At 36.9% G+C, this 26991-nt stretch overlaps 1 protein-coding gene across 1 annotated transcript in view; it reads left to right on the plus strand.

Moving 5' to 3' along the window:
- LOC106465208 (coiled-coil domain-containing protein 63-like) overlaps nt 1–26991 on the plus strand; it is a 71311-nt gene that overhangs the window by 3800 nt on the left and 40520 nt on the right. Inside the window, exons 2-3 of the mRNA XM_022393064.1 lie at nt 12730–12892; nt 24830–25019. Coding sequence (XP_022248772.1) covers nt 12735–12892; nt 24830–25019 — 348 coding nt within the window. The 5' untranslated portion in view covers nt 12730–12734. The remainder of the gene's footprint in view (nt 1–12729; nt 12893–24829; nt 25020–26991) is intronic.

A 26991-nucleotide genomic window follows, 5' to 3' on the forward strand; every position in this document is an offset into this window, starting at 1 on the left:
ATCTTTATATTTATCTGAGGTATTTATCTTTGATCCAACTTATGTTGGAAGCCCATCAATGTTCCCCTCAGCAATTTGAGGACGAATTGGGGATTTTGCTGATGTCTACCTCAGTCAGATTTTTCTTCTTCAGTTCTTTCTTTGGTTTTCTGGCTGGTTTGTTTTTGGGATTTATTGGGTAGAGACACTTTGTTAGAAAGTGTTTGTTTACTGTCTTCTGTCCTCAGGGAGTTACAGGAAGCTCCTTTTCTCAGTCCCATGCTGTTTGCTAGAGTTACAGAGATAATAAAATCACAAATTGATTCAGCTTGTTTACATTCTTCTTTGTCATCGTTGGCTTCTCACCTATCTGTTGCTAATTTGGGAGTGTTAGCTCATAGTGTTTCCTGACCCCTCCTTCGATTCCCAGGTCTACTGGTTCCAAAAATAGAGTCCGTCTGTATTCTTGAGGATCTTTGACTCGGGCGGACACTCAACAACGGCATCAGTGACTATCCCGTGGTGGGGGAGCAGTGGGCGCATGATTACATCATTTTCTGGACATCTGGAGTTCTTTCACCAGGGATCCATGGGTACTCCATGTTCTGGCTTCAGGGTTGGTCATTCAATTTACATCACCTCCAGCATTATCTGCACAACCAGTTGCATTAATTCATTCCTAGGCCATAAGAGACTTGTTAGTCCAAAGGGCAGTAGAGAGGGTCAATCCAGTTCTTCCAGAATTTTATTTCCGTTTATTTGTTGTACTGAAGAAGACAGGAGATTGGCATCTAATCATCTATCTGTCTTGACTCAACCAATTTTTAGATCCTCCTCACTTTACAATAGAATATTTTCTCAACCTACAATGGGACTTTGCATCAGGGTTCTGGATGACCAAGTTCATTTTTTACTGACGCTTATCTCCATATTCCCCTAGTGGAATCTTCTTGGAGGTTTCTCAGGTTTGTTCACAAAGGTCAGGTGCTGCAGTTCAGGGCTCTACTATTTGGTCTTGCATCAGCACTTTATGTCTTCTGCAGAGTTTTTCGGGATTTTTCTTATCATCTGCATTCCCTGGGCCTGTGCATACATCATTATATGGATGACTGGTTCATTCTGGCACCACTACTTCAATTAGCAGAACAACACACTCAGAATCTGCTTTCAGAAGTCACAAAAGTAGGTTTCCTTATCAGACTGGAGAAATGTATTCTGTCACTGATGCAATATCTTGTCCATCTGGGTGTGTTTTTCAGTACTCACTTAAGTTGTGCTCATCCAATCCCTAAGAGGCTTCAAGCCATGGAAAGAGCTGTCTTCTTCTCCTACTGCACAGATGTTTCTCTCTCTTTTGGGGATGTGGGCATCCCTCAACCCTCTTATTCCTTTGGGATGAGCATATATGAGGTCCCTTCAGTGGTCACTGCATGACCAATTGATCATGCATTCTGATTCTTGGGATCATCGTGTCTTATTACTTAGGAACAACATCGTCAATTGTGAATGGTGGTTGGATTAGAACAACACTGCTATTGGGGTACCCATTCCACCGCATTGTCCTGAGATCTACCTGTTCACAGATCAGATGCATCTCTTCGGGGATGGGGAGCTTATCTTCAAGGTCAGGAGTTCCAGGGTATTTGGATGGAAGATGAGTCTACCCTCCGTATCCTTGTTCTTGAATTCTTTGCAGTACAACGAGCAATGGTTCAAGGTCTATCTCTCTTGAAGGGAAAAATTGTCATGATACATTTCAACAATTCCATGGTGGTATCTCAGATTTCTTGTCAAGGAGGCACACATTCTCGAGATCTTTGTTTTTGTACCTTGGATCTTCTCTACTAGGCTCATTCCCATCTTTTCAGTCTTTCAGCATGTTATGTTCCAGGAGTGATGAATTTAAATGCAGATCACTTGTCTCAATCCAACTGGATTCTTGCAATGGAATGGATGCAACATTATGAGGTTTTTCAGTGGATTTGCTTTCAGTTCGGGTCTCCAATGATCGATGCCTCTGTGACTCATTGGAATTCTTACTGCAGTTGTTTTAGTCTCTGATACCTCATCCTCAAGTATTGGCAGTAGATGCATTCAGTTAGGACTGGACAGGTTTACATCTGTATGCCTTTCCCCTGAATTGGCTATTGCCCTGGGTTCTGACTATGGTTCATTCCACTCCCTGTCGAGTTCTCTTTGTTGCACCACATTGGCCAGCTCAAACATAGTTTCTGCATTTCTGTTATCTGCAGGAATGTCCACCTCTATCTCTTCCATATTGGCAGTCTCTGTTGAGACAACTTCTTTCTGATATTCTCCACCCAGATGTTCAGAAACTCAATATTCATGCTTGGAAGTAATGCAATCCTTTGCCTGACATAAGGGTTTAACTTCTAAGGTTTCTCTGTATTTAACTAAATCTCTCTGTAGGCCAGTCATAGCCAATCACTCATCATCAATGGTGTATTAAAAGGAAAAAATATAGTATCTAATATATCCTGTTTTATGACTTGGGTATTTGAGAGGGGTCTTGCTTGTGACACACACAAAAGATTCCCCCTCCTGTAATGATAATCCATTATAGGCCATGTGAATCAATTTACTAAGCCACATCATTAGGGTAATGGGAGATAAATCACAGGAAATAGAAAGATTCCAATGAATGAACAATTGATTTCTACTACCTGAAATGAGTTACTATGAGCCACATAACATTTGAGGGCCCTAACAAGACATAACAAATGATAAGGATCAGAGCAGTCATAAAGGTAAGAAATGGCTGGCAAGTGGATTGGTGAGAAGGATCTTTCTCCTTCTCTGGCTGCCAGAGTCTTGGGAAGAAAAGACCTATAGGGGTAAAGTAGGCCAAATGTGGAATGATAAAGAGCCCGATATACACGGATTGTACACAACTCTGACCGATGACATTCCACAAGCCAACAACAACAAAAATATAATTTAAGAAAAAGGTGAAACAAAGAACATGAAGCTAAGGGCTCAAAGGGAGGATGAGACAATGCATGTAAAACAACTGTAAAATCCCAATTCAGTAATTGAATAGGTTGTTTGGATCCTGACCTGATAGTTCTGAGGATTCAAAAATTTCCAATATTTGGAATACTGAAAAATAATGAATAAGGATGCCTAAAATAAAGCCATTGTAGATGAACTCACCAGATTAGTAATATCTCTATGTCATTAACTGCCTGATTGAATTGCCCTCAGGAAGACATTGTGTGGGCTGGTATGTGGACTACTTCTAATACTTTCCTATATCATTACTTACATGATTTAGCAGGGTCCTCTTCTGAGAGTTTTCGATTACCCCCTGTAGCTATTTTGACTACATCTGTTATATTTTAACCAGAGGTGAGTATTTTCCTCAATCATATACACTTTTATTTCCAGGGTCCCTTTATTTTTCACTGGATCCCACTCTGTGGCAAGTGTTGTCCAGGCAGGTATGCTTTCCCTTTTCAGTTCTGCACTAGCAACCATTTTCACTATAATTACTACAATTGCAAAAGGCTCTGTTGAAATGGGGTGTTCCATAAGCCTATCTAGGTGCCTACTGGGTGGTATTACCTTATTATTATGGACTGCCACTCATGGACTATCATGAGTAAAGCTAAAGGGGATCCTGCTCATCTTCAGGTTGAATAAATCTGGGTCGGTTTGCTTTTCAAAATGAGGGGAACTTGTTTCACCTATTGCACAGTTTTCAGAGCACTGTTCCTCAGTTTATTGTACATATGTTAACTTGTTCTGAATATATATATTATTTTGAAAACAAGTGAAGTGCATGCTGTTTATTCATCATTGAATTTATTGCTAACAAGTCACAGACACCTACTGTATGAGAATCCTAAGCCCAACAACAACATAGTATATATTTATATTATTAAGAAATATAACTAAAACCCTTTTATTTGACAATTGGGAAAAAGGAAAGTTATATATATATATATATATATTATTTATTTTAAAGACTGTTTGGCTCAACCTCCATGGGAGACTACTCATAATTCTGGTTCAGATTTGACACGAAGCTATCCAGTTGGGGGTGCATGGTCCTTCTCTCTGATCAATGTTGGTTTCATATATTTTTCATGGAAGGAGGTCTACTTTCTCTTCATAACACCGAATGTGCAGGTCCTTAGTTGAGCACAGGTTCCACATCCTCTCCAGAATTTCAGGACAAGCAGAATACTCCTTGAGGTTGAATGTTCCTTTGGTTAAGTACGGCATACATGAACCCATCATTTCAAGCCTGGGGTTTTGTCTTTTGGACTTCTTCAGGTGGAGGAGAAAGTTTGTCCACTTTGGTGTTACTTACTTTCTCATTGTGATTCTGATGTTACGAAATGCATCATTCTGTGGCTACAGGTTGGGATCCAATCATAAGTATATATATATATATATAACATTGTAGTTCAATAACTGTAGCCACCAACGTGGGATATAGGTACCACGATCCCTTAACTACAACCCCAAGTTGTGGAACCTTGGCTATCTGGTTGGGGCTGGCCTATACTGATGATTACTCATATTCTATTCCCCTTTTGATATAGGGACTGAGTTACAGCTAAAGAGCATACTTGTACCATCTTTATCTTGTTACACTCCTGTTCTATACAGATGTTTCTGTATGGTTCATGCCTGCATCAGCCTCTCCACCTTCTTTATGTGGGATTTTAGCTATAGTGTCAATGGAGGTAAGTATGTTTTGGAAGTTAATATTTTCCTTAACTGGAAATGTATTTTCAATAATATTTACATCCACTGACACCCTTCTGCCCTCCTCCCCATTAAAATCTGGTTTATGTTTTAAAAAAATTATTACATTATCTACATGAGATGCTTATATACAGTACCTAAATAGAGGGTGCATTGAAGTTAGTGGAGAATTTTGCAAATTAGAATTTGCCCAGGGCATACAAGTGGGATATAAAAGACTGTAGCAAGCATTTTCAATGCTTAGATGGGCAGAGTATGGAAAACCTGGAGATCAAGAACTAGCTATAATGTCAGTGGAGATAAGTATTATTGGAAATATATTTTCAGTTTAGGAAAATGTTAACTTCCAAAACACAATTACCTCCTCTCACACTTTGGCTTCATCCTGATGAAAGTTTCTCTTCTCTACCCATTTAAGGATTGGTATGAATCTTACCTCGCCTGCTCCACCCTTTATACGGGTGAAAAGCCATGTGATCTCGTCTGTTGACTCGCATTCAAAATTGTATTCAATTACTATTTCATGAATTTATGCCAATAAGTTTGGCATCACATTGTAGATTATAATTCATATTTTAGTATTATACTTTAGCTAATTTCAAAGTAAATACTAAAAAAAACACAGCCAAACATCGATTTTTGTGTGTCACGTGGTATGTTGAATGCAGCACTGGTTGAAATTATGTTTGTGATTCAAAATACAAAATCTAGTTTTATATGAATTAGGAACTGAAAGTACTATATACAATATAGAATATAGCTAGAATATATAATAAGAACATCTTATCTTTTCTATTTGTTAAAATGTTGCTCGTGTAATAAATCAAACACAGTGACACCCTGCCCACCTCTCTCCATTTTTGTAAATGCTCCCTTATATCCACTTACTTCTATATATAACATGAATAACCAATCAGAACCTCAGAATGTCTCCTTAGTAGATTTCTCAGCGATTTCAGTGGGATTGGATGCCATTTCTTTCTTTTAAACCAATATTTCAAGGATATTGCGTGTGTCTTTAGTCTGCTCAAGATATCATATTTTTTTAGACTAAAATACATTTTAGTTACTAAGCTTGATACATTATAGTAGAATTCTGTGGTATTGATGTAGTAATTTATGATTTTTTAGTTATTCAAATGTATATATATATAAAACCTAAAAAAATTTTGTTTCATATCCGCCACGTGCAAAATTTTTAAAGGTTTAGCAAACTACGTCAAGCAGCAACCGAGTACAAAGGTTGTAACTATTTAAGATAATTGTTTGCTTTACTTCTTTATTTACTGTTCTAAGAAAAATAAGTTTAAGATATTTCAAAATAGCAATAATCTATATATGTATATATTGTATAATAATTGAAATGTGACTATTTTACAAAATACTACTCTACTAAAACACAGCCAAGACAAGTTACTTTGTACAGACCAACAGTCAGTTTTATGTTATTGGATAGGATAACATGAGTGCACATGGGCCAAATTATTGTAACTTCTGTATTGTTAGCCAGACACGGCTGAAAGGTCAATATAATAAATATATATAAATGTATAATGTTATGAGATTTAAGCTTTTTAGTCTAAATATTTATGTTTTTGTGTTATAATTTGTGTTCTTTCATTCTAGAAATTTATTAAGGTGGTTACGAGATTGGTAAAATCTACCAAACCTGTACAGAGATTCATTACTGAAAATAACAGATAAAATATAAAGTTTTTTTCTTAAAAAACGCTTGATAAGTATCTGGACATTATAAAAATTTTGCATTTGAAATTTGAAAAATTTTCTGATGAATAAAAGTATTTTTAATCTTAAATTGAAAATTATGGTTATACATGCTTGCTGCAGGTTTCTCTTATGTGTTGTATAACTTTTTACAGTTGTTTTTGATCCATCTTATTGGGTTTTGAGTTTATTGTCTATTTTCTTTATTTTTGACACAATAAAATTTCTGAGATGTTTTGGATATGAATTCTCACATTCCCATTTCTGACATGGATTCTCCTTGTGCTTTTACTCTTCCACCTCTGCAGTCTAGCATTGCCCTGGCATTGGAGGGAGGCCCATTTTGTAAAGAACGTAGAATCCCTCATATGCAGAGAGGCGAAATCTTGCATGAGGTCTGATGTTTCTTCTCCTATTGGCTCAGAGGATGAGCTTGCAGGGGATCAAGATCAGACTGGTGAGAATTAGGACTGTATTTTTCTGGCTCCTTCCTTTGCTCAGACAACTAATCATGAACCTTGTATGGACATCCCCCCCCCCCCTTCTGCACCATTTTTGCAACTAGTACATCAAGTTTGTAATGTCTTGAGCATTTCTCCTGTGGCTTATGTCTCTTCCTTTTGTTGATCAATTTGCTGCCATGTCTTGTCCTCGCCATTTATCAGATCAGCATCCCTTAGTTTTCTATCACTTGGAGGATCCATATTTAGATTCTCAGAGATTAGATCCTCTTCTTCCTATTTGGGATTCTAGACCTGATTACACTATTTGTTTTAACATAAGTCAGTTTTCCTGGACTTGTCTGTCCCTTACAAAAGTTTTGCATTTTTTGTCTTCTTTTCAGCTGTTTTGTGAGACCTACCATAGGTCTTCTGCTCTCTTCTTGGTCTCTTGGTTGATTTCTTGCTGGGTTCTTTTGGAGAGAGATGCCTTGCTTGAGGGTGCTCATCGTTATTTTTGGCCTTTAGATTTTTGCAGGTATTCCAGATTCCATGGAATCTCGGGTGGATGTAGCACATCTCCACTCTTCTCTTTCTACACTAGCCTCTTGCCTTTCCCAGTTTTCTGCTGTATGGTTTCTTGCATCTTCCATTCAGGTTTTCATACCTCCTGTGTCAGCTGTATATTCTATCAGAACACAAGGGAGATTATGCCCTTATCAGCGGACATCCTCCACTTGTATGGAGTGCCAACAAAGGCATTGATTGATTTCTACTCTATGTGGTTCGGTCCTGTGAGGGCCTGATCAGATGGTTCATGTTCATATGGGAGAACTTCTCCACTGATCAGTGGGTAATTCACGTTCTTATGAGAGGATTGATCCTTCATTTCATATCTCCTCCTCCAATGTCTATCATACTGGTTGTCTTTCCCCCTCCACTCACTCAGACAATTCCAATGTGGGATCCTACATTTCCAAGTAAGGTGGCATTCACTCCATGTCTCTCAGATAATGGATCTTCTCTTTTGGGCCCACAATCATAAGATTGTTCTCCTTGCTTGTCATGTTCCAGGTGTTATGAATTTAGTAGCTGATCAGTTATCTTGTCCCACAGAATGTATGTTTTCTCTACAAGTCTTTTGTTGGATCTGCTCTCATCTAGGATACCTCAGATTGATGTTTTTACCATGCACTTGAATGCTCAGCTCCCGTCCTTCTGGTCTCCTGTCTCACACCCTCTGGCTTTGGGCATAGATGCTGCCAGCCAGGATTGGACAGGTCTTCATCTTTATGCATTCCTGCCAATTCGTCTATTATTCAAGGTTCTTGTGCTGAACAGCTCCTTGTCCTGTCGAGTTCTTCTGGTGGTACCATATTGGCTGGGTCAACCTTGGTTTCCACTCTTTTGTTATCTTCGGGAGTGCCAACCTCTTCCACATCCTCTCTGGCCATCCCTCTTATGTCAACCTTGGTCAGGCATTCTTCATCTGATGATCACCATTCTCCAGCTTCATGCCTGGCTTTTATGTGGTCCATTGCATGATGTAAGGGATTGATCTTTGCTTTACTTATTTTCAGGTGTCTCTCTCATTGTTTTAATCCTTTTTGTTCCACTGTGCTATGTTTCTTGATTTCTGACATGGTTAATCGATAAAAGTTTGGTGCCTTTGTCTATTTCTCTGTACAAGGCAGTTTTGTCAGCTACATTTTGTTTTTCCAGAAGACATAAAATTTTTGAGTTCCTGGTTTTGGCCTTGCTTCTGGAATAGCTTTGTGTTATCTATCTTTGACATCCTTTCCAGGTTCATAATTGGGATATCTTTGTGGTTCTCCATGCCTTATCTCGTCTACTCTTTGTACAGGCTGGTATGTGGACCATGCCTTTTGATTATGACTTATTTTCTTCTCTTATTGGGTTGCGGATGTTGATCTTCAAATTCATGTTCATAGGACTCTTTACCTTTCCACTTATGTTCTCTTGTATCCTGATACAGTCCTTTCTTCCCAAAACTTCAGCGGTTTTCTCTCCTATTCTCCTTCGTTTCTCATTGTATGAAAGTTCGAATCCAGATCATTATTTAAGCCTGGTTTAGGCTCATTGATCTTATGTGCACACACTGAAGGGTGTCGAGGTTCAGGCCACCATTTGTTTATCCATTGAGATCCTATGGTGTCACATGACTTAAAACCTGTCACTTTGAAATGTTGGGTTCATCAGTTGGTGCATATTGTTTACTCTGAGCTTTCATTGGAGGAACAGACTTCTTTTGGTCTCATCTCATCAAATTTGTTATATCATAATGTCCCTGGTAGCTTGGTTGCATCACCTGCTGGAGGAGATTGTTTAGGCTGGTATGTGGACCATGCCTAATACATTTATATCTCATTATTTACATGATTTGGTGGTTGATTCCTCAGAAGGTTTCTGACTACCCCTGTGGCTATTCTCCACATCCCAGCTAGTTTGTAAAACAGGCGAGTAACTTCATTTCTTTTGTGTTTATTTATTTTCTTTTTCAAGGACCCTCTCGTCATTTTCATTTGAGTCCCACAGTGGAAACAGTGCAATAGTTGAACCATGCTCCCTATTTTGAAAAGCAAACTGACCTGACTTATTCAAGCCAGGGATCAGCAGGGATGGATAAAATCCCTTAAGCTTTCCACATTATATTCCATTAGCAGCCGTCTAGTAGTGTATTGTTCATAAGGTGGTCTTATGGAACATGCCATCTCAACAGAGCTTGTAACAACCAGGAAATTTTTTTATCAGGCGACTGGTATCTAGTGTGAATTTGGAAATAAACATATCTGATCAGTCAACACCCGCCACAGAGCATTGTTCCATTTGGATTCCCCAATGAGAGTATCCCCCACATTTCTCATAGTGGAGTGTCAGAGCCCTTACCACTCCCAATTTCCAGTCACTTGAGTGTTGGACAGAGGTATATTCCTCCTGAGTGGTGCTTGAACTCATTATTCCACTCAAGGAGAAAAGGGCAAAATTGAGTGCCTTCCCAGATGCATAGTAGGAGCAGGAACAGCCTACGAGGGAGTCTCCTCATAATTCTGGTTCTTTGTCCAGTACATTTTCAGCATTTTTATGTTTCTTGCACTGCTTCCTTCTGTGGATCCTGTTTCCTTTATCTGTGATCTTTCTCTTATCACCCTTATCAGATGGATTTACCAGCTTATTTGTCTTGCTTTTTCATCATTATTTGAGGTTTTTTTTTTGCATTTTCTAAGTTTCCTCCCACCAGGTACATCATCTCACCTTTTCCCTGCCTGCCCACTTCCATTTTCCATTTAGAAGAAATTGTGCAGGCTGACATGTGGACCATACTTCACACATTTGTAACCCACTGCCTGCATCATTTGGCCATCTCCTCCTCATCTGGTGCTGTCTCTTGCCACCCATCACTATTCTCCATACATCAATTTGACTCTAAAAGGATAAGTTGTTCGCTCTCCAGTGGCCATTTCTTCTTTCCTGGATCCCACTCTGTGGCAAGTGGTGCCTGTCTAAGTATACTTAACTGTAAATCCACACCATATTGCTGTACAGGTTTATAATCCTCACTGAAGAGATAGGGTTGCTAGAGGTTGTCTTGTGGTATCCTGATTCATAAATAAAGCCTGCACCAGACCATACAAACTCATGGACTATCATGAATATAGCTATGTCAGGATTACTGGCCATCTCTCTGGTCCTAGTTAAACACGCCGTGAACAGCCTGCTTTTCAAAACAGGTTTTTGTGGTCATCCATTGCACTGTCTTATGGTGTTGCATTCCTCCAGACTACCCAGTGCATTGTTCTCCCTCTTACAGTGGAGTGGGTATGGGAGTTCTTTGCCACTTACCAGCTCCTACCTGCTGGCATGGTGGACCACGGAGGCTTCCTCCTGTGTGTGACTTGTTCCATTCAGTCAAGAATAAGGCAATGGTGTTCTGTTGGTGTAGATGGTGAATACTTTCCTCCGACTGGAGACCAAAAGAAAAATTCCCAATGTCTCTTGGTTTAGACTGGATGACTCAATCACATGCAGTTCACCCCTCTTGCTGACTTCCTCCATCATACCACTGCCTGGATGTCAATTTCTAGGCAGTGTGGTGTTAGATTGGTGCAGGACCAGCTAACTTAAGTCCTCACACATGTGAGGACTGGACAACAAATTCCTGATACTGCTTGGCTTTGGATTGGTGGTGACCCACCACATTTTCATGCCCCTTCTTACTGTCACTCAGATGTATGGTTCACAGGAGGCCTGGTGCTGGTTGTGTACTGGGTATGCACACATGCCCTACCTGGGTTGTCAAAATGGAAGTTGTTTTTCCATTCCACTTCCTGGTATTGAAGTGAAGATGGTTGGGAACCTCCTCCAACTGCAGCCCGGAAGACGAATACCAGATGCCACCTCGTTTTCACTGGAGTTGACCCACCAAATACAGTCTGAAGTGCCCTATCTACCCTACATCACCTGTTGCATCCAATTATAGATTGGACATTCATCTTTTCTGCCCAATTTAGTCACATGCATCTTTACAATGATTGAAGAGTATACCTGGTACAGATGAGGCGTGTCTCCCATGTGTGTGACCCTATGCACTCCCTGGGTTCTCTTCTTCAGACACCTTCCAAAGAGTGCTCATCTTAGTAACTTTTGCACTGGTGTCAGGTTTTTATAGGGCTGGATTGTTTATAGTATGTCTGTAACTTATTGGTGATAAATTTAAACAACAAATGGACAGCATACAATCCACTTGTTTTAAAATAATATATTCAAAACAAGTCAAACATGTGTACAAAATTCGTTAGACGGTTGGTTATCACAGTTGTATCCAGAACTTTAAATAACTCTATTTTTCATCAAAGTCCACACAAGTAGGCTCAATTAATTTAGAACACCCATTGACAAGACAAATTATTATTCTTTATCTCTATTATTACAATATAAACTGTGAAACTCTCAATTTATAAATTGCCTGTTTTAGCTAAATTGGCAGTCAAATAGTCTAACTTCACTTTCCTTTCACTGACTTACTTATTTCCTCTCTGTATCTGCATGTATATTTATAACATGACAGAAATTCTAGAAATATCGAGCTCTCTAATAACAACAATATTACACATAATGAGAAAAAACTTAAACATTTTGAGTAAGATGACGTCAACAATATAACAAAAGTCTAGTACAATAATTAAATTGTATACACAACATATGACTCGTACAGAGTTACGTAATGAAACTTGTCATGACTATTGATTTTAAAATAATTAACATTTAATACTCTTATAATAAAAAGTAAATAATCATTAAATATTAAATCACTAAATAAACTGAGTAATAACTCTTAAACTGAACAGTCTTGTATATCCCTCCACCATTTCAATGTGGGATTCTAGCTATTATGTGAGAAGAGGTAAGATATTGTATTGGAAGTTAATATTTTCCAACATTGAAAATCTATTTCTGATAGACATGTACCTCACCTCGCACTTCTCACTCATCCTCCCCACTTCCGGTGCATCTTTTGTGCCTAATCTTGAAGTGATGATAGTGCTCTTCAGTTTCGAGGGAGTCAGCTGTGCTAGAAGGGTGTGTCCATTCCTATTGGTGGAGGGTTGTTGCATGCTCTTATGTACGCTACAGCACAGATATACCATGGAAAATTACGTGAGGGTAGGTAGGAGCATCAAGGCTAGATGTGAAAGAAAATTACACATATAGATGGCAGCACAAGTCAAGAAAAGCTATTATGGAAGTGGAGGTAAGTATCTATCAGAAATACAGTTCAGTGTAGGAAAATGTTAATGTTTCATTTATTCCTTGGATTATTTTCTTTCAGTAATAATGCATGCTGCTGGTGCCCAGTCTGATATCAGTATTGAAGCTGAAAATGAGGAAACAGCTGAAGCTGAATTAGCCAGGCTTCAGCGACAAAATCGTATTTTGGTGTGTGACCACAAGACTTATTCTGAGGAACCACGAAATATTCTTTTGAAACAGAGGTGAGTATTGGTGTTATAATGTTTATTCTGAATTTATTCTTTGTTCTGAACATATGTGGGTTTCACATAAAATGTGGTTGAGAAAGTCATTAACTTGAGCTTGTTTCAACTTACTTTTATCCCTTTTTTATTTTCAAAGTTAGGTGTATCTTGTTACCATCTGTGAAGAACATTACTAAGTGCAATCTTGTGTAAGGGTTAAGTTAGTAATATCCTTCAGTGGTTGTTTAAGTAATACTCAGAGGTTAGTGTCTCAAGTATTTATTCTGAGTATAACTTGTCATTGAACAGTCTAAAAATGATATTTTTTTCAATCTGAAATTCAGTAATACTCAGAGGTTAGTGTCTCAAGTATTTATTCTGAGTATAACTTGTCACATGGTAGTACCAGTTGAACAGTCTGAAAATGAGATTTTTTCAATCCTAAATTCAGAGAACAAGGCAAAGCAAAGAATAATAACCAAACTTAGCATAGCATAGGTAAGGTAAGGGTATGAAACCTTGTATCCTGCATTCTGACTGAGTCATTAGGTGAGTTAATAGGCATACACATTGTTCTTATGTTGTGTTTTATTTAAGATTATTCATTTTGTATATCACTTCTTGTCCATTCATTCATTGAGTATAGTTTTCTATTTAGCATATTTATCAAGTGAAGCTTTAAAGTTAACTTAATTCACCTGAGTATATCAAATTGTGACACTAATTGGGAATAGTTTTTCATTTAACTTAAAACTAGGAGTTAGTTAAATATAGGTGAGGTAGAATAAATTTTAGTCTTTTAACCTTTATCATGCATGCATTATATTTGTGTCTTATACATAGGAATACTGGTATCACAAATCAAAGATTATAATTTAAAGTTAAGTATTTTCACTGTGTATGCATAACTTATCTCTTAAAAGTATGTAAGATATCAAAAGTAAACAAATTTACCTATAACTACATTTCAAAGCTTTAATGTATAGATACAAAACTTCAGAAATGCTTTCTGGAAATAATTATTTGTTTTAAATGTAAAACAGAATTTTCAGTGCAGTTATTATATTTAAATACTTGTTTATACAGAATGTAGTTTCAATAAGTGCACTTCAGTTTCTTTAATATTTCACACAGTACAATGAGTTCCAAAACATACTTACATTTGCTGACACATAACTATTCCTCGATCTTCACTTTGCCTATCTAAGCATTGGTCTTGCTTGCTCCAGTTATTTATACCTCACTTAAATGCTCTTGTCAATTTTTGGCCTTGTGACACTCGCCACCTACATCAATGCTCTCTCTATCCTGGTACTTTATATAAGCACCTCACTCAGATAATGTAATCATATTTTCTTGACAAAGCATTTGGTCATGGTTTTTCCTGATGAAGTGCTGTGCTTCGTTACATTCTGGCTTGCAATTTTGGCTTTGCCTTGTGGATTTCTGTACAATTATCAGTTCCTAAAAAAAAAATTTGCATGCGTTTCCAGGTGTGAATTCCATGTTACTATTGTCAACATGGAGGCAAATCAGACCTCCCCTGTTCCTCCTCTGTTATCTAGTATCTCTCTACAGTCGGGGGGATCACTCTCAGTTGAGGCTGTCTGTGATTTGATCCCTTGTGAGATGGAGGCATATATTTGGCCTGGGGGATCACTCTCAGTTGAGGCTGTCTGTGATTTGATCCCTTGTGAGATGGAGGCATATATTTGGCCTGGGGGGGGGTTCCTAGATGTACCTATACCACCCCTCTTTCCCGAGTTTAATTTTTTTCACAGATGACTTACTTCAGAGATGGGGTGCATATATTGAAGATCAGGAATTCCAGCGTATATGAACAGAAGACGAATTTTCTGTCCACATCAATAATTTAGAACTTCTTACTGTCCAACAGGCTATGGATCAAGGTCTAAATCTGTTGCAGGGGAATGTCATCATGATTCTTTCCATCGATTCCACAGAGGTCTCTTAAATTTACCGTCATGGGAGCATGCATTCTCGGGACCTTTGTTTTCGAATTTTGATTATTTCTCTATGGGGCTCACTCCTGACTGCATGGATTCTCCACTGGGAGGTTTTCTGATGGATTTGTTCTCATTCTGGGTCTTCAATGATTGACACATTTGAGACTCTTTGAGATTAACCTACAGGCATTTCTGGTCCCCAGTATTTCATCCTCGGGCTTTGGCAATAGATGCATTCAGTACAGATTGGATGAGATTGCACCTTTATACCTTTCCCCCAATTTGTCTGTTACTCTGAGTTCTGTCTACAATTCAATCGTCTACTTGAGAGCTGTTGGTAGTTCCAGATTGGTTGGCCTAACCATAGTTTCTTCTTCTACAGTATCTTCACAAGGGTTAACCTCTACCTCTTCCTTATTGCCTATCTCTGTTGAGGCAACCCTGATTCAAAATTCTACACCCAAACTTTCCCAAGCTTATCAGGGTTTAACTTCTAAAGTTGCCTTGTGTGTGCCTCATGAAGAGTTTGAACCCACTTCACCCAAATGTGCCTACAATGTCTCGTTTTTAACTTGGGTCTAGCTTTGTCTCCTGTTGATTTATGTAAGGCAGCTTCATAAACTACTTTTTGTTATTTTAAACATTATATGGACAACTGGCTTCTTCTGGCTCATTCCAAACTGGAGTTGACCATCCATACTCGTAAGCTCCTTCCATGGCTGCAAGGTGGGCTGGTTAATCAAATTGGAGAAGTCCTTCTCTCTGTCCTATCTTTCCATTTAGGTGTCCTTTTTGATACTCATCTCAGTCGGGCCCAACCTTCTCCTCTATGACTTCATTCCATGGAATTGTTAGTTTGCCACACCCTTTCAGCTTCCTCACTTTCTGATCATGAGGTTCTATCACTTTTGGGGATGTGCTCTTCAATAACATCACTGGTCCCCCTCAGTCGTGCACATACATGATCCCTTCAGTGGGCTCTTCACGATCAATGAAACATTGCTCGGGATCCCTTGGCAGCTCCCATTACCCTTCCTCATATTCTGTTGGTTGATCTACTTTGGTGGTTGAACAAGACCCATATATTACCTTCTCCTCATCTGGATTTACATTTGTTCATGGACACATTACTTCAGGGCTGAGGTGCATGGATCAATCACCAAGAGGCTTCAGGTCATTGGTTTGTTGATGAGCAGTCTTTGCATATCAATATCCTCGAGCTTCTTGTGGTCCATTGGGCTTTGAATCACTTTGTTTCTCTAGCCAGACATGGTCTGGTTATGATTCATTCTGACAATTCTATTGTGGTAGCACATATCAATCACCAAAGGGGCACCCAGCCAATATCTCTGTTATTGTACATTAGATCTCCTATATTGGGCCCACACACACTACATTCATCACATTGCATGTCATGTTCCAGATGCTTTCAATCTCGTAGTCAATCATCTTTCCTGCCTTGACAAAATTTCTCCAATGAAGTGGTTTTTAGATCCCCTTGTATTCCAGTGGCTTTACAATCTGTGGAGATTTTCCACACATAGATGCAATGCTACAGTGCTCAATCACAAATTACCCCTCTTTTAGTCCCCTGTACCTCATCCTTGGGCTCTGAAGGTCGATGCCTTCAGCCAGGATTGGTCTCACAAATTCCTTTATGCTTATCCTCCTATCTGATTACTCCATCAGATAGTCTCTCTCATCCATACCACACCGTGTCGAGTTTTTCTGATTGCACCCTATTGGCCAGCTCACTTGTGGTTTCCATGATTACATCAACTACAACTTTCCCTTCCAGTACTCCTTCTCTTGTCTTCCTCCCTTCTTTGTCAACCTTGGTCACCAGTTTTACATCCTGCCATTCATGTTTTTTATCTTCACACCTGGATTTTATCCAGTCCTTGGCAAGGAGATCGGGTTTCTCCCATCGAGTAGTTTTCCTTTTGCCTCATTCCATATGTCCTTCAATGGAGGTGTATCAGTGTAAATGGAAGGTGTTCTACAGTTGGACTGCTAATCAGGGATTCCCCACTGACCAACCTACTGTGGCTCACGTGGCTGAGTTTCTAACATGGCTTTACTGTAGGGGTATTTGGTCTCTTTGATATCGGGTTATTGGGCTGCCTTATCCCATACCTTTCGTATTTCCTGATATCATTGAGTTTTTACTTCCCCTGTTCTTACCATGTAATGCATTCCTTCTGGATTCGTCATTCCCCCCAGATGACCTAGTCTTCTGAGATATTAATGTGGTCCTCCATTCACTTTACCTCAGTTTCAACCTATTTCCTTGTGCTCCATGTTTCACCTTTCCATTAAAATATATTTCTTTTTCCTCTTAGCCTGTGGATGTCGAAGGTCTGATTTGTCTGAATTCTATGTCCAGTCTGTACACTTTGTTGCTATATTGCTCATGTGGCTTCCTTCCGTGGTACCCTTTCCCGATTCTTTATCCCTTGGTAGTCTTTCTCTGATCATGACCTATCCCCTTCTACCTTCACCAGTTGAGTTCAATGTTTGATTCAATTGACTTATTCCTCCTTGTCTTCTTCCCACCAGAATTTGTTCAGGGTGTCTTCTCATCAGATTTGACACCCCACTTTTTCCATCTTGACTTCGTCGGCCATTGGAGGAAATCCTACAATTTGGCATGTGGAGTAGACCTAATACATTCATCTCCCATTATTTACACCGTATTGCAGTTTCTTCTTCATCGGATTTTTGTCTTCCACCTGTGGCCATTTTTCAAGTTTTGGTGCAACTTTGACTGGGTAAGTCTATATTCATACATTCTTTTCATTTCACGGGCCCTTGCTTCCTTTATTCTTTAAAGGGACCCGAATCTGTGGCGAGTGGTGCCTGACCAGGTATTCTTCAATCGGAAATCTGCACTGGACAGCCATGTTGATTCGTGCTTTAACTTCTATGGTTTCACAATGCTCACCATTTAGATAGGGTGTTCCACAAGATTGCTTGTAGGTGAATAACCTTGTGATGTAATTGGTTCATAAACTTGCCCGATCCAGATCATACAACCTATGGACAACATGGGTAAAGCAGAAGGGGATAGCTGCCCAGCCCTGCCTTGTATATTGAATAAATTGGTATGGTCTGCTTTTCAAAATAGGGTGTCGTGGTCACCCATTGCACTGTCTCAGGTGATGACATTTCTCCAGACTCTCCAACACGTTCTCACTCCCCTTTGTTCTAGTGGAGTATGGGAGTCATTACCACTTTCCAGTTCCAAGCTACTGGGGTGTTCGACCATAGAGGCACTTGTTATACAGTAACTAAGGAGTCAGAAATCAACTTGCAATTCACCCCTTTGATTAGGAGCTCTCATCCTACCTCCATATGGATGTCTGTACTTCGTGGCTGGGTTTTGGACTTACAGTAGAATGAATCAACATCAATCCTCACACATTTGTGGTTATCTAAATTCCTCCCTCTTGGTAAGGGGAATTGTTCTGGTTTTGTCCTTTTTGCTATCCCTCATATATCTTATTCTGAGGATGTTATTGCTTTTTGGATGGTTCTGGTCAGTTTTGCTCTTGGGGGAGTTGATACTGGATGCTGGATGTCGGGTCAAAGCTAACACATATCATGTTCTGGAGTTGGAGTGGTTCTACATTCCCTATGGTCTCTTGAACTAGAGGTGAAGATGGTAAGATCCTCATCCTACCCTTGTGTGGATGTTGGTTCCCAGTGGCATGGGTTTTGGATGTAGTTGTCTTACTGAGTACAGACTGTTGTACCCTAGCCACTCTACACATAGGGGAGTGCATCCAGTGATATACCCTCTTATATACTTTGTGGGATTAAGTTCCATATATATTTTAGAGTTAGGTTCACTATCCTGCTTCACTTCTCACCCACTTGGATATGCTCCTCTCTTTTTCCGCCCTTTTCTCCTACACACTTTACAGATGGGCGAAGAGTATACCTGGTCAGAAGTAGCACAATTCTCCTCATCAGATTGTCGGATCTGACTCTTACTTCCATGAGTATCCTTTGGACACTTTTGGGGGTACTTCTGTCATTCCCTTGCAACACTCCCTCCACCTAATCAATGTGGGATTCTAGCTAATCTTGTGAGAAGAGGGAAGTACCGTATTGGAATTTATAATTTTCCTATACTGAAAATGTATTTTCGATAGGTACTTTCCTCCAGTGCTTACGCCTTCTGCCAAACTTTGAAGTGATAGTTCGGTAGAGGTGTATAGAGGGAGTCACATTATAACTTTCACTTGACTAGTAGAACTGGTTAAAGTAAGCACAACTGAATTCAACAGATAAACTCGCTTTTTGTTAAATCAACACTGTCACCTTATGACATTTGTTCTCTTACAGCATAAGTCAGCTGTATTACTTAGAGAATATCATCTGGGCTAGCAGAGGATATTACAGTGCTTAATTCTTTCATCTTGGATGGTATAAGTTACTACAATATCCTTTTGGGCAAAATAGACATTACTATAGAGAACAAAGTGACTAGAATATTGCAGTTTCATTGAATTTCTGGACCATATTTTGCTGTCATTACTACATGTAAATTAAATATATTTTTTTTAATTCCTATATCAATAAAACAGGTATGAAACATGATATGCTTGCATATCACAAAAGTAAGATTTTTATGAATTTTGTAAATAATTTTAACTGTCACAAACTAATTGCTTTTAGCACCTAAATACAAGTAAATATATAAATTTATACTATGTTTCAGGTATGCTGTCTGAAATAGCTATGCAGAAACTTTAATTGTTATAAATGGATTTAATGAGTCAATAACTAGTACAAAACTCTATTAACCCTATCTCCCCGGGTACCATTTACTGCACATGACACAAGGTTTTAGTGTGTTACGTTCAAAATTTTATTAAACCACTTTTTATTTATGTTATAACAATTAAAATAGCATAAAATCTTAGCTAATAATCCATATTTTAATAGTATACAAGTTTCCAAAACATACTTCCACTGACACTTATCTAAACATCATGTTTGCTTGCTCCACTTTTATACCCCACTCAACTGCCCTTGGCAGTATCTAATTTGCAAAACTTTACACTGGTCCTCATATGCCCTCTTTGCAAGTACTGTATATAAGCACTGTATGTCAACAATATAATCACTTTTCTGAAACTTGCCCCATCACAGTCATTAACAGTATAATCACTTTTCTGAAACTTACCCCCATCACAGTCATTAACACTGGCTCTTAATGGGGAGGAAGAGAGAAAATATGTTGCAAAATACATTTTCAGATTATGAAAATGATAACTTCCAAAACATACATACCTCCATTGACTCTTAAAGCTAGAATCCTACATTGAGAAGGTGGAGGGGCTGGTGAGGGCATAGTTCACACAGAAAATATCTGCATAGAACATAGGTGTACCATGAGAAGTGGTACCCAAGCAGGGAAAACTGCACTACATCCAGAACAGGTATGCTCTACATCCAAAACTACAGAAGTGTGAAAAGGGTGGAATATCACACAAGTAAGTATGATGGGCCAGCCCCAACCATGCAGCTGAGGTTCCATGACTCGGGGCTTTAAGTTCTTAATTCTACAAGGCAATATTTAAAAAAATCCCAAATTTCCACTAGTGTGACCCACGTGACACATTTTCTCTTAGCATGTCATCATCCCTATTTTATTCACCACCCCTTGAAAAAAGTATGAGATTAAATGTAAATTACTCTCTATAAAATTATTATTGCTCAGACAAACTATAATTTTTATAGTCTTCAATTTTGTTTGGTTTGAGAGCTATTGAATAGAAACTAAGACCCCTCCTGCTACACCCACCTTTCACATCCTCTCTTTCCCAATTCGTTGATAGTTATCTCTTATGTTTAATTATATATTACCTATAAACAATAGATAGTCAAGGTTTTCATCTATCAAATGACGTATTGTATACATTGTATTCTGAACAGAATATGGTCAATTTTACTCACAGTACAATATTCATTCCCATGGGAAAGTTAATGACTAGCTTGAATGAATTTGCAATGGCTCTTATTGCATAGCTAGAAAGCCAGAAAAATTTTGATAGGTAAGGGAATTTGTCTACTTTTTTCCATGTTATTAGTTTATATTCTTTGGTACATTATTTAATTAAATAAAAATTATTAAATGCATTACTATAATTACTATAAAAAATCAGGCTTAAATGTCCTCGACAGTTGAAGGCATGAAAAAGAAAAGATTTGGTAAGTACTATATTTCTTGTTTTTCATATTTATTTTTTATTTATTATTATAAAAGTAACTAAAATCTAAAAATATAGATCTTTTTAAGTTATTTAAGACTAGATTAGGTAAAATAAGTAATAATAATAATATAATTAAAATGGTTCATGAGGCACGCATGTGAGCAGCTTTTGGGTAATGTAATTCAATAGTGTAATGTGAGCTGCATGTTCCTCAAGTGATTTACAACTTATAATGGTGCGGATAGTAGTTACACATGGTTCAAAGGGCAATAAAACAATAAAATTTAATTATAAATAGATGTATAACGTTATGAACTTAGAGCTACTTAGGATAAACGAATGTAGTTTCATGTTATAATTTGAAGTCATTCTAGAAAGAAAAAAGGGTTAATTTAGGTTTATTTCGATTTTTTTTGGTGGTTACAAGGTCAGTCAAATCGACCAATCCCGTTTTGAGATTGGGTAGAGAAAATAACAGATAAACTATAAAGTTTTATTGAAAAAAGTTTAAAATGCATTTAGGAGGTTTTATTGATTACACAAAGGAAATTTGAGATTTTTGAGATGAGGAAAAGTATATTTAATTTTATCATGAAAATTACTTTGCATACAAACTATTCAAAACAAATATTCAATATATTCATGGACAAATCTTTATTTTATTTTATTTAAAATGCTTCATATTGATAGAGTTAAATTAATATTTGAATTACTTTTTTTTAGTAAATATTGAACTAAGTTTACCTCTACATTCAAAACTAATGGTTGATGAATTGGAAATTAAGTATTTCAAGCCACGAATTATTTAAGAAGTGTGCAATGTTCTTGTGAATCAGTGTTGGTAGAATTATGTTGATAAGTCTAAGACTATCAAAAAGTAAATTCGTTATGAAAGGAAGAATGTTAGCCCATTATTGATGAAATAAAACTATAATATTGAATAATAATAACTTTCCATTTTTTCACACAATACATATTGTATTTAGCACCGGGATTATGCGCTTATAAAGTTCATGTTTTTTTGCTAAGTGGCATTCAAACAGTGTTTTTAAGTTCATAGGATTCATATACAAGTGTATTGTAAAGTAAGCTGTCCTTCACAGCTACCAAAAAATAGATGAGATATTACCTTTGCTTTGCATTATGTATGTTATAAATAAACATTCATTTACATAAACACTGTTAAATAGTTCAAAGAAATATTGGGAAGACATCTATGGATATTCCTTAGATATGTCATTGTAACTATATCTCTATAGCTAAAAAAAAATCTAATACAGTACCCTACCTCTTCTCACAGAACGCTTTCTGGACTTATACTGCCCTAAATTGGCAGAAATTTTCACTCACCACTAGTCTTAAAGGAATATGAATGTGAGATATCTGCATACTGACATGCAAATGATTATGCAGCAATTCTCCACCAATAGGAGTGAAACAGTACCCCTATTGTAACTACTGCCCTCTCTAATCTTGCAGCTGTCAACCACTTCTTGATTAATTGTCTCACAGTTCAGACGTGTTTTCAGACAAATTTTTTGTTTAATTGCCAAAGTTTATTGTTTCATTTTATGGCTGTGTACCATTTTTCCCCTCACCTGTAAATTTTTCGAATTTTTACAGGTTTGAGAATTCTTTATTTGGAGTTACACTTCTACTTTTTTTTTCCTGTCAGCTCCACTTATTATATATGTGCAATTCCACGTGGCTTCTATTTCAGTGGCTGTATCTACTACAGCTGATTTGCCTGCCACTTCAATGGCATCTGAGCACATTATTGGCTGGTTTGTTGGGAGTTTGCTAAATGTTTGTGGGCATCTGAGCACATGATGATTGTCCTCTTATACCTTGTACTGCTTTGCTTGTATATGATGATGAGGATTTGAGCTGCCTTGTTCCTCCTCCTTTCCTTTTGGTAGACCTACTAAATTAAGTAGGATATTTTTGCATCATTACTTCCCATTTCTTTTCATTCCAGTCCTGCCCTTCTCTGTGATGAGCCTTGGAGTCAATTTTAATGTTCCCTGAACCCTTCAGGTTATTGGAGGTACTGAATATAGTTTTGTGGACCAGTTAACTTCAGGGGTACGTATACCTCAACCTCCATGAACTTTGGAAGACCATGTTCAGGCATGTCATTGTTCCGTCTTCTCTCCTAAGGCTTGTAGAGTGTGATGTAACATGTCTTTTGGTGGAGATTGAACCCCTTAATTCAGTTTTTGATTATGTCATTTCTTTATGGAACCAAGTGAGTTTTTTGGGGGTTATTATTGAATCTCGGGAGCCCAGGGTTAGGTCAGCCCTGTTGTTTAACTTCACTTGGCCTTCCTTCTATCCCACACCCCCTTTTCTCTTTTCCGCCCATAGTTGGTTCTGGCCTCCTGAATGTTTGTAGTTCACCATTAGTTCTTGGGGTGCTGTTTTTGGGGCAGCCAGTGGTCTTAGTGACTTTGGAGGGTTCAGGCCTGGTGGGGTCAGGCTCATGTTACCTCAGTGGGACAATGTTATGTAAATGGACTTCTGACACTAGGATTTGGGGTTCGATTTCATATGGTGGAAGTAACAATTGAACCACTGTGGCTTTGCTCTACAATATATACACATTCTTACTCCATCAGACATGGTACAACAATTTTTTCAACTGCTTTGCCCAAGTTTGTAGATAACTTATCACAGATCCTTGGAGGATGAGGTTATTGCATTTGGTCTGGTCCTTTTACAAGGATTCCATCATCTGGGGAGATCCCTGTTTTGGGGTTCATATTCCTGTCTGTTTTTTGTCCCCTTGAAGTTAACAGTTGCAAGATTAGATAAGACACTAGTTACAATAGGGGTAATGTCGCACTCCTGTTGGTAGAGGGTTGCTGCATAAGCGTTTGCATGTCACTATGCAGATATTTCATGTTAACATATGTGAGGGTAAGTTGGAGTGTCAAGGCTAGTGGCAAGCAAACATTTGTGCCAATAGATGGCAGTATAAGTTAAGAAAGCTTTTTGTGAGAGGAGGTAAGTATCTATCGGAAATACATTTTCAGTTTAAGAAAATGTTAATGTTATCCCATTGACCAACATAGAAAATTTTCATAAGGAAGACAGCTAAAGAATAGGTTTAGGAAACTCATCACTTAGATGTGTTATAGCACAATACTTGTAAGTATGAACCAAAACAATCTTGTTTGATATTTTAACATCGACTTAAAAGCTTTAAATTTAACTTTCTTTACATAATATGGTCAATTAACGTATAAATTTACATTATTGGAATTACATGTACTATACTACAAGGTACTACATTTTTTACATCTAGTTTTATTCCTTATAATTTATATTATTTATATTTGATAGTAGGTTAATGAGTATTATCGCTTAACAAATCAGAAGAACCAGTAAAATTAAGTTGCTTGTTTTGTTAATACTGGTAATTCCTGATAAAGTGAAATGTTGAAAAAATAAATAATTTTCACTTGATACTGGCTATTTTTCTTCATTAAGATCACAAGATGTTTATTGAATAATAGTCATTGAAATTATACAATGAACCAAATGTGTGAGTAATGATAGAGAGTACAGTTATTCAGCAGCAATATTTACTACAAAAATGGTATAAAGATTTCATATTTCTGTTTGATCATCATAATTAACATCATGTCTAAATTGTCAAGTAACATCTCTTAAAGCTAGGTTGATAAAGTCCTGCACTAGATACATATTGAAATATCTACAGATGAAGAAAAAGTTTCTCAAACTTAGTTCTGTTCCTGTAGGAAAATTATAAAGGATCTGGAAAAAGAAAAAGCAGAGGTAGAGCTTAAGCTTCAGTTAGCTCAGTCAACCAAGAATGTAGCTAAAGATAAAAAGTACACAGAGGAGTTAAAAAAATTGTTGGAAAAACAAGATAATTATAAAAAAGAAATTGAGGAAGAAAAATTGCATCTTTCAGATATTGATGAGCAAGTAAGTGTAATGTATATAAATAAAGATTATGTTTTTACCACTGTATTAGTATATATATGTAAATGAAACAGTATAAAAACATGTTTAAAAATATCTTAAAAACTCTTTATTATTGTTAATTTAAAAGAATTAGATAAAACTACACATATATAAAAGCAAAAATACTGGTTTTGCAACTTCCCAAATACTCTTCAGTTTCTAAAATAAGGCTCTCTCTAACAAGACCTACTTAAAAATGTAAAACTTTCTGCATTTGTTTATCATAAAACTTTTTATATGTAAATTTTCTGTTATTTTTTGTAAATTTTCCAGCATATATTTGCTTACAACAAATACAAAATAATACATAAATAACATTATGTCAATTGCAACTAAATCTAACATTTAAAAAAAAAGTATTTTCTCCCCAGTAAGGCCTGTAATATATATAAAGTATGTAATATAACCTTTCCCACAAATATAACAGTTTGGTTTATTGCATGGAAAAATATCCTCATCAGATTTCTTTATAATATTTCTCTGATTTAAAATAGCATATAAACTTTGGGATTGTCTTCATGATAATATGATTTGTTTATTTTCAAACTTAGCTTTTAAGAGTTTTATGTAAAATTCTTTCCATTTCTTTTTGGATATCTTTAATACTTGTCAGGGTTTATGGGGCCAAATTCTTTACAGTAGTGTCTGTAACTTGTTGGCAATAAATTCGAACAATAAACAGACAGCACACAATCCACTTATTTTAAAATAATATATTCAAAACAAGGCAAATTCATTACACTATTGATTACCATAGTTAAATCTTGAGCTTTAAATAATTCTCTTTTTCGTCAAAAATCCACATAGGTTGTTTCAGTTACTTTAGAACCCAGTTGACAAGAATTATTCTTCTCTATCTCTATTGTTACAATACAAACTGTGAAACTCTGACTTTAGAAATCACCTGTTACAGCTAAACTCACACACCAGCTAACTTCATTTTTTCTTTCACTTTCACAAACTTAAGTTTTTCTGACTTAACTTCACTTGCACTCACTTGGTCATCTATATATATACATTGTACAACTGAGGCCTAGAACTTTCTACAAACTATGAGATGCTATGATGTAAGAATACTCACTTAAGGCAACAAGAAAAATTCAGAAGGTACGAGTAATGTGATGTCAAATTACAACAGTTGAACACACAATATACTACTCTTACCAAGTTACGTAATGAAATAATCATTAAATATTAGATCACTAAATGAACTAAATAATAACTCTTAACTAAACATTTTGTGTGTGTGTGTGTATGTATATATATCAAGTTTATCAAGGGTGACTTTGAGTAGCTAATGACCTCTCAGTAAGGAGTTTTCAATAATTGAAAGTTTATTATTTAAAATAGATTTATATTTATTATAATAAATGGAAAAACGTTTTTTTAGTTGTGTATCTTTATATCCATTATTACGTAGTTTATTTATGAATAAGGAAACATTATCCATAAACAAATATTACTATTGCATACTGTTAAAAATCTTTTCAATTTTGATATAATAATCCCTTTTAACGAAACATTAGGAATAACACTATGGGGAGTAGATAAACCAAGGATGGGAAAATTAAATTTCCTTCTTTTATCAGAAATGGTCAACTGAACTCTGCCTTCTACAAAATAAATGTTTAACTCTAAATAATTAAGAGCTAGAATTATTACTATGGCTATTTTCTATAGTCAATTCCTTAGTATATATATGGGGTGAAGTTTAAATTATTTATTAAAATTAAATCATCAATATATCAGAATATGTAGTTAAATTAAGTTAAATGAATTAAGATCTAAACTGTTTTTCAAAAATGAATATTCATAGAAGAACAGATACAAATTGGCCATAAATTAGTACCCATTGGAATACCCACCGTTTGTTTATAGATCTGTTGAATAAAAGTTATATAACTGTTATAAATACAGAAGTACAGTATGTTTT

The sequence above is a fragment of the Limulus polyphemus genome, unplaced genomic scaffold (assembly GCF_000517525.1).
Source record: "Limulus polyphemus unplaced genomic scaffold, Limulus_polyphemus-2.1.2 Scaffold1870, whole genome shotgun sequence".
NCBI classification, from domain to species: domain Eukaryota; kingdom Metazoa; phylum Arthropoda; class Merostomata; order Xiphosura; family Limulidae; genus Limulus; species Limulus polyphemus.